This window comes from Gorilla gorilla, chromosome 20 (assembly GCF_029281585.2).
Source record: "Gorilla gorilla gorilla isolate KB3781 chromosome 20, NHGRI_mGorGor1-v2.1_pri, whole genome shotgun sequence".
Lineage (NCBI taxonomy): Eukaryota > Metazoa > Chordata > Mammalia > Primates > Hominidae > Gorilla > Gorilla gorilla.
The window spans coordinates 70,014,287-70,023,191 of NC_073244.2; the positions used below are offsets into that span (position 1 = coordinate 70,014,287).

Consider the following 8,905-nt stretch of genomic DNA (forward strand, 5'->3'; position numbering starts at 1 on the left):
GCCCACAGGAGAGTAAGGTAAATATTACAAAAGAATTCCTAAGCAGGGTCTTGAAAGAAGAGTCTATGGTCTACGTAGGTAGTGACAATGTCAATGAAGGCAATTCTTGGCACAGGGAGGCATGAAGCATTGTCAGATAGAGGAAGGAAGTGTTAATAGAACCTGGGCAGACAAGAGCTACCGATTTGGACAGTCACCTGACAGCCAGAGAGCAGGCAAAGTGGATACACTTAGGTGCCTATTAGACTCCTGACTCTGACTCCTTCCCTGGGAGCCTGGAGCAAAGCAGGTGTTGGAGGTGCTTAAGGAGAGGAAAAGGCAATACACACACCTTACTTCTACCAACCATACAACTTACATAGAGAAGTGTAGAAGGAACCTGTGTCCAGGCTCCTTAAGTGAGAAAGACAGTCCTGTCAATGAAAAACAGGGGAACAGTAACACTAGCTCAGGTCACAAAGGTGAGCGTGAGCAACTTACCCAGCGAGGATATGAGAGCCAGGTTCTCTAGCATCACATCACGGTACAAGCACCTCTGAGCCTCACTAAGAAGACACCACTCCTCCTGGGAAAAGTTCACAGCCACATCTTCAAAGGTCACAGTGCCCTGCTATGATAGTGACAGATGAAACCACAAACAGCCCCTCTGCTGAGGTACCACAACCCACCTCTCCCACACACCTACACTTGCCCATCCTCCTCCCAAGGTCCCCAACATAGTGTTGAAACTATGTCCACTAGTGCCTTTGTCTCTTCATGGGCCCACTGGTCAATTGCCATCAGCAATAAGCAGTAAGTGGACAAATAGGTATCCATGCTGAGGTCCTGACATAAAAAGGTCCATCCCCTTCTGAATAGCGATATCCAAGTTCATGTAAAGCCCAGGGCAGCTGCCTGAGCCCGTTGGACAAACTCCCTCTCTAAATATACATCATTCTTTATACTGCAAAGACACATCCCCATGGCCACCCCTACCTGAGTTTTCCCTACCATCAGCCTCTCTCTGGCATCCCCACAAATAGAACTTTGTTTTTTGGGTTTTTTTCTGAGACACAGTCTAGCTCTGTCACCCAGGCTGGAGTGCAGTGGCATGATCTTGGCTCTCTGCAGCCTCCACCTCCTGGGTTCAAGTGATTCTCGTGCCTCAGCCTCCCAAGTAGCCGGGATTACAGCCACGCACCACTATACCCGGCTAATTTTTGTATTTTTTTTTTTGGTAGAGAGGGGGTTTCACTATGTTGGCCAGGCTAGTCTTGAACTCCTGGTCTCAAGTGATCCACCCGCCTTGGCCTCCAAAAGTGAGATTACAGGGGTGGGTCACTGCACCCAGCCCCCACAAATAAAATTATTTCACAAGATGAAGAGGGTATAACGGCCCATGATTCCCTTGGGAATATGCAATGGTTTGTTTCCATAACTCTGCTGGTAGGGATGGAATTGAAACCCACCACAAAATATAACAACCTGGAACCCTGCCTTATCACCTTGATAAAACAGGCTGTTAGGCTAGGATACATTATTCAAGAGAGCAGAGTGGGAATGAGATTTGTGCTCACACCTTTTAAGCTTGTCCCACTTTCACAAGATGTCAAAATGACACATCATATTGGGCCTTCAATTCTGGCCTTATACCAAAATGTCGATAAGCATCCAGACTATGCTTGACAAATACAAATAGGATCCAATATTAACACAGAATTTCCATGGTTTACAATAGCAGTGGTAATCCCAAATCATCCTGTGAACGTCTCCCGGAATGACTCCATAGCCACACAGAACCACATATGGCTTCAGATATCCATGGTCCTATTTCACTTTTGTGCTGCACCAGCTGAGATCTCAGCTGTAGCAACCCTCCTCTGTCCACCTAATGCTGTTTAAAGCCCAGCCCCTGGATTTGTGAACCAAACCACATCTACTATCACAGATGAGCATATTTTTCACTGCCCATATGCACCAGGCTGAATGAAACTCCCCAGGCACTCCCAAAGTCATCTCAAAACGTTTGTGAGTCCAGACAGTGATAAACAGTTACAACTTGGCACCAACTCAGGCCTAAGTGTCATCTTCCTTACTCCTGTGCTTCTGCATGCATCTATCTCGTCTATTCTCTCCTCGGATGTCTATGTCCCCTTCCAAACTCTACTGTCTGATACATCCTGCCATGATGGTCACTCACACCCTCTCAGGTGTTTAGGAAGCCCAATAACATCACTCAGGGACGTAAGTAAGAGATCCACTCCTCAGCCTGTAGTCACACCTTCCTGGCCCCTGAAAAGATTTACCACCAAAATCTGAAGCATGTCCTCCTAAATGGACCCATAACTAACTTACTGAAGTTCACCCATTAGCTTTCACATATTGGATGTCTCCAGTATCAACAGCCTCCCAGATACCCCATCCTGTATGTCTAGTTATCCATTTGATGCCACCATTTATTGGTCACTGACTCTTCATATGGCCAAAACAACACTCTTGATATCCACAGTCAATATTATGTCAATACCAACTTCATGTCAGCTGATGCAGCGTCCATGGTTACAGCTGCTAAGATCAAAAACCTTGGGCTCATGCCTGATTCCTCTTTCATGCCCTTATCATCCACGTTAGAAAACCTAGCTGTCTGCCAGGTGTGATGGCTCATGTCTGTAATCCCAGCACTTTGGGAGGCTGAGGCAGGCGAATCACCTGAGATCAGGAGTTCGAGACCAGTCTGGCCAATATGATGAAACCCCGTTTCTACTAAAAATACAAAAATTAGCTGGGCGTGGTGGCAAGCACCTGTAATCCCAGCTACCTTGGAGGCTGAGGCAGGAGAATCGCTTGAACCCGGGAGGCAGAGGTTCCAGTGAGCCAAGATTGCACCATTGCACTCCAGCCTGGGCAACAAGACCGAAACTCCACAAAAAAAAAAAAAAAGAAAAGAAAAAAAGAAAGACGGAAAGAAAACCTAGCTGTCTCTTTGCAAAAAGTGAATCCTGAATCCAGACTCATGTGATTTGCCACGTATCTGATCCACTAACCCTCACATGGATTATGGCAGGAGCCTTATCTCTGACATTTCTTCCTCTTCCCTCAACCCATAGTGTATGCACCAAGGTCCAACCAGATGAAGCCGGTAGCCAGTAGAACTGTGGTAATATCACCTTCTGACTTTGATCCTTTTTATCTCTAAGCATTTCACAACCTGGTAGCAAATTCTGGGTTAATCTTACAAGAGTGTTTACACTGGCTGACAGAAATGGGCATACTTGCATATAACCTGCCATGGCCTTAGTATCCTGGCTTTAGAGATTCTCCAGGGTCCTCGGATCAAAGGACTGAAAAAATGGCACTTAAGAGTCCCAGGACACCACAAGCTAGAGAACCTGTGGATGGGGTCAGGACCAATGAGGGGATTGAACACCCTCCACTTTCCTGTGTGGGTTCCCTAAGTGCTTCTGCAGCCAGGAGTGCCTGAGGGGAGAGGCAGGCATTACAAACATGTCACGGGATTTGATAAGCTCAGGCCTCCCTGAACCCTTTCTTGTCCCTGGAACCAGGTAACCCTACGGCTGGTTGTCTGACCTGCTTGTCTCAGTGCAAAATGTCATCTCTACCACCTATGTGAGCTACAAAAAGGATTCAACCTCCCAAGACCCCAAAGTCTTCATCCTCTCTACGATGTTCTTCCTTTGAATGTCCTTTGGGAAACCTTAAAAGCCTGGATTTGGATCATGTCCCTCCTTTATTCAAAACTCTCCATGGCTTCTAGCGTCCTCACCTTGAATGCACAGCCCTCGGCCTGCTTACTCTTCCAGGGAGAGCTCCACCTCACACTTTGTTCCAGACAGGTTCCATCCTCCCGGCTCCGTCCATCTCCAGGACATTGCCTGCGCCCCTCCCTGTGCTTGTTGCTCTCCCCACCGCATCCCACGGGTGTCAGAAACAGGTGAAACCGGCTTTGCAAAATTATAACTGAGGAAATTATGACAGTGAAAGAAATCAGACCTTACTGACTCCGTCTTGCTTCCAACCTTTCAGCTGTCCTTGTTCATTCCTGGGTATAGTCTGAATTAACTTAGGGAAGGAATTCAGTTCATGGTTTCGCTCTGAAACAAAATTGATAATAGCCCTTTCCTGAAAAGACCCCCTTCTTGCCTGGAGAACAGCCTGCCTTTGCAGGACTAACGAATTAGCTACAAGGTTAGAAATTACCGTTTAGGGGTCATGCAGCTTCTGACTCCAAGAGTCTGAACCTCCCCAAGTTGCTCCTGAAGATAAATCACTATTGTAAAACCTAAGATCAGTGCGTGAGGTATTTTGCAGATCCTGCACTGGATGGATCAGCTGACAACACACAGACCGGTAATCTGGGTCAATCAGTTCTGCCATCCCACCCAGAACAGAAAACAGCATGAAAAACTCACTTTAACCCTCTATGAATCCATCTCCAACCTGATGGATCAGCACTCCCCAGTTCCCAACCCTTACCACCAAATTAATTTTGAAAACTCTGATCCCGTAATGCTAATGGAGACTGATTTGAGTAATAAAACTCCTGTCTCCAGAACAGCCTGACGGCTCTGCGTCAATTACTATTTCTCCATCGCAATTCTCCAGTCTTCATAAATCGGCTCTGTCTAGGCAGCTGGCAAGGTGAACCCACTGGACAGTTACACAGGGACCCCTCCTGCGAGCGCCTCAGTGTTCCTACGCCGGGTACCGGCTACAGACCCGTGAGCAGGAGCCGCTCCCTCGCTGGTTTAGGACCTGGGTGACGATGGGGTGACCTGAGGGCACAGAAGGCGCCACAATTACCTGAGTCGGGCGCCTCGGCGCAGCCGCTGCCATCGGACTACTTGGGGAAGCACGGCCCGGGAGCAGTGGTCGCCGTCACGGGGCTGCAGAGCCGCCTCTGGGCACCGAGGACGATTCCTCTCCACCTTCTAGGTTCAGTCACCGCGGTCCCACCCAGCACTCAGGGGCCACAAACTGGGGAAACACCCGCGTCACCGATACACAGCCGCTACTAGAGACCCCGGAAGTCTCGGCCTTACGTTACGTGCACACGTGGAAATGCCTTCTTTCCGAGTGCTCATTGGCTCTGACCGGCTGTCGTTTAACGCAGAGCTTTCTGGGTAATGTAGTTCCCCACTTTCCACGGCGCTAAAGAGGGTGATACCCAGAGTCCGTCTGCAGGAAAAGCCCGCCATCAGGTCAGGGGCTCTCCTTAAAAAGCGCACCCTTCTGGCCGGGCGCAGTGGCTCAAGCCTGTAATCTCAGCACTTTGGGAGGCGGAGGTGGGCGGATCACGAGGTCAGGAGATGGAGACCATCCTGGCTAACACGGTGAAACCCCGTGTCTACTAAAAATTCAAAAAAAAAGTTAGCTGGGCGTGGTGGCGGGCGCCTATAGTCACAGCTACTCCGGAGGCTGACGCTGGAGAAGAATGGCGTGAACCTCCTTGCCGTGAGCTGGGATCGCGCCACTGCACTCCAGCCTGGGCGACAGAGCAAGACTCTGTCTCAAAAAAAAAAAAAAAAAAGAAAAAAAAAAAAAAAAAGGCGCCTTTCTAGGGCAGAGGAGGGGTCTCACCTAGCCTTAGAAGCCGTATTGAGATTCCTGGAGACTAGTGTCTGTAACTAATCACTCAAGAATCTGGAAAAATACTGTTTCAGATTTCGGGGAGCTCAAGGTAAATAATAGGGAGCTCAAGCTAAAACTATTATTTAGGATTCTCCCAAAGGCTAAAAATCCAAATTACCACACCGTTCGAAACAGTCGTTCAGTCGCAAAATACCTGCAGTGGAAGCAGAGGCTGATAAGCGTTGTTGTGTTATAATGTGTCCGAAGGCCCTCAGAAGCGTTAGAGTGCCTAAGGCAAATGAAGGAAGTTAGGGATGTGCTCCCCTACAGCAGGAGTGCAAAGCTGAATCTCTGTGATTCCTATAGAAAACAACTCTCCTGCTGATAGAATCTGTGAAAGGAAAATCTTGTGGCCTCAAAATTACTAAGCTAAAGGGAAAAGTCAATCTGGGAACTGCTCAGGGCAAACTTGCCTCCCATTCTATTCAAAGTCTTCCCTCTCCTCACTGAGATAGATGCCTATTCTGATTGCCTCCTTTGGAAGGACTTATCAGAAATTAAAAAGAATCCAACTATTTGTCTCTCTACCTGTCTACCTGTGACCTGGAAGTCCCCTCCCTGCTTCGAGTTGTTCCCGCCTTTCTGGTCGGAAGCAATGTACTTCTTACATATATTCACTGATGTCTCATGTCCCCCTAAAATGTATAAAACCAACCTGTACCCCAACCACCATGGGCACATGTCGTCAGGACTTCCTGAGGCTGTGTCACGGGCATGTGTCCTCAACCTTGGCAAAATAAACTTTTTTTTTTTATGAGACAGAGTCTCGCTCTTTGGTCAGGCTCGAGTGCAGTGGCGCGATCTCGGCTCACTGCAACCTCTGCCTCTCGGGTTCAAGTGATTCTCCTGCCTCAGCCTCCCGAGTAGCTGGGAGTACAGGCACGTGGCATCACGCCAATTTTTGTAGTTTCAGTACAGACGGGGGTTTCACCTTGTTTAGGATGGTCTCGATCTCCCTCGTGATCCGCCTGCCTCACCCTCCAATGTGTTGGGGTTATAGGCGTGAGTCACCACGCCTGGCCAGCAAAATAAACTTTTTAAATTAACTGAGACCTGTCTCAAATTTGGGGGGTTCACAAATCATTATAGCATTCAATTAATTGAACAACACTTTTTCCCACTTAGTATCCTTTACTTGATATTCTAACTTACATTCAACTCCTTTTAGTAATTTGACATCAGTCTTATAAAGAACAATAAGGCTGGGCACGGTGGCTCACGCCTGTAATCCTCTCACTTTGGGAGGCCGAGGCAGGCGGATCGCCAGGTCAGGAGATCGAGACCATCCTGGCTAACATGGTGAAACCCCGTCTCTACTAAAAATACAAAAAAAAATTAGCCGGGTATGGTGGCACACGCCTGTAGTCCCAGCTACTCGGGAGGCTGAGGCAGGAGAATCGCTTGAACCCGGGAGGCAGAGGTTGCTGTGAGCTGAGATCGCGCCATTGCACTGCAGCCTGGCGACAGAGCGACACTCTCTCAAACAAAGAAACAAAAAACAATAAAATAAATGGTATCTTGGTAGTAGTGATGGCTACAGTCTGTAAAAAGTAAAGTACAGGTTCCTCTTCAAAGACTTTCCTCCCATCTTATTAGGAATAAATAGTAACTTCTCTTAGAAGCAAAATTTATTCAAAGACCTGTGCTAACATTCTTAAATATCTTCTAGCCGTAATAAAAAAAATCTATGTACTTTATGTTCTTAGCTCCCACAATTTATCCTAAATATTTGCCCTGGCATGTTTACACTGGTCCAAGCAAGCATTGTCATAGCCTGTTCCTCTTATTTGAAGGTGTTTTTGCCTTTCTTAGCATTCCACAAGTTAATTCCTCCGTTTTCCTCTTGCCTTTGCCTCTTTTAAAAATGTTCTAAGTTGCTAGTCAATCAGGACAAATACAGAATGTGAATTTGTATTTAGCCAGTGGAAACCGGACATAGCAGTAAGGTGGATGCGTCAGGCAGGTTATAAATGACCCTGTCTCCTTTGTTCAGTGTAATCTCACAGCAAAACTGCTGGCGAGTATACCGTTTCTGCAGAAAGTAAAAATGGCCTTGCTGAGGAAATTAAATTTATGTTCAAGTGCTATTTCTTTCTTTCTTTTTTTTTTTTTTGAGACGGAGTTTCGCTCTTGTTGCCCAGGCTGGAGAGCAATGGCGCGATCTTGGCTCACCACAACCTCCGTCTCCCGGGTTCAAGTGATTCTCCTGCCTCAGCCTCCTGAGTAGCTAGGATTACAGGCATGCGCCACCATGCCCAGCTAATTTTGTATTTTTAGTAGAGATGGGGTCTCTCCATGTTGGTCAGGCTGGTCTCGAACTCCCGACCTCAGGTGATCCTCCCACCTCGGCCTCCCAAAGTGCTGGGATTATAGGCATGAGCCACCGCGCCCGGCCAAGTCAAGTGCTATTTCTTTACGGCACTAAAGAACAAGCATTTCAAACAGTACTTAAAGTTGGTGCTCTCCATCTGTTCATACTGGGCATTTGTAAAAGCCATGAGTTCATGTCATTGATGGGAAGTGATTATCATTGATTTGAGAGGAGGGAGTGTTCTGCATGAAAAATTAATATTACATAAGAGAAACAGTTGTAAATTGCAAGATACAAAAGCCTATTAATACTGACTAGGTAGGCTGGGCGTGGTGGCTCACGCCTGTAATCCCAGCACTTTGGGAGGCCGAGGTGGGCAGATCACAAGGTCAGGAGATCGAGACCATCCTGGCTAAGACGGTGAAACCCTGTCTCTACTAAAAATACAAAAAATCAGCCAGGCCTGGTGGCGGGTGCCTGTAGTCCCAGCTACAGGGGAGGCTGAGGCAGGAGAAACGCGTGAACCCAGGAGACGGAGCTTGGAGTGAGCGGAGATCACGCCACTGCACTCCAGCCTAGGCATCTCAAAAAAAAAAAAAAAAAAATTAGCCAGGCATGGTGGCAAGTGCCTGTAGTCCCAGCTACTTGGGAGGCTGAGACAGAAGAACTGCTTGAACCCGGGAGGCAGAGGTTGTAGTGAGCCTAGATCGTGCAATTGCACTACAGCCTGGGCGACAGAGCGAGACTCCGTCTCCCCCCGCTCCCCAAAAAATATAAAAAGCAAAAAACAAGAAAACATTGACTAGGTAATTAAACAGTTTTGACAGAAGTGGGTCTATGGAAACATCAGTAGATGGTGAAAAAGCTTAGGACCTCAGAGAAATGTTAGCACCAATGTCCAAGAGATTAAATTATGCTCAGCACATAATTGGAATGGTCAGTCTGATGGTTTTGGCTTTAAAATGA

At 47.4% G+C, this 8,905-nt stretch overlaps 1 protein-coding gene across 3 annotated transcripts in view; it reads right to left on the bottom strand.

The window, feature by feature from the left end:
* The window catches only part of LOC101124732 (zinc finger protein 417), a 47,721-nt gene extending 41,273 nt beyond the window's left edge, over nt 1-6,448 (bottom strand). Inside the window, exons 1-2 of one of the 3 annotated variants that reach the window (XM_031004113.3) lie at nt 4,801-5,523; nt 481-607 (exon numbers count right to left, since the gene is read on the bottom strand). In XM_031004113.3, the coding sequence (XP_030859973.1) occupies nt 481-607; nt 4,801-4,833 (160 nt within the window). In that variant the 5' untranslated portion in view covers nt 4,834-5,523. Of the gene's footprint in view, nt 1-480; nt 611-4,800 lie in introns of all 3 variants that reach the window. The other 2 variants (XM_031004112.3, XM_031004111.3) reach the window with 2 other exon arrangements.
* Between the last annotated feature and the right edge of the window lie 2,457 nt (nt 6,449-8,905).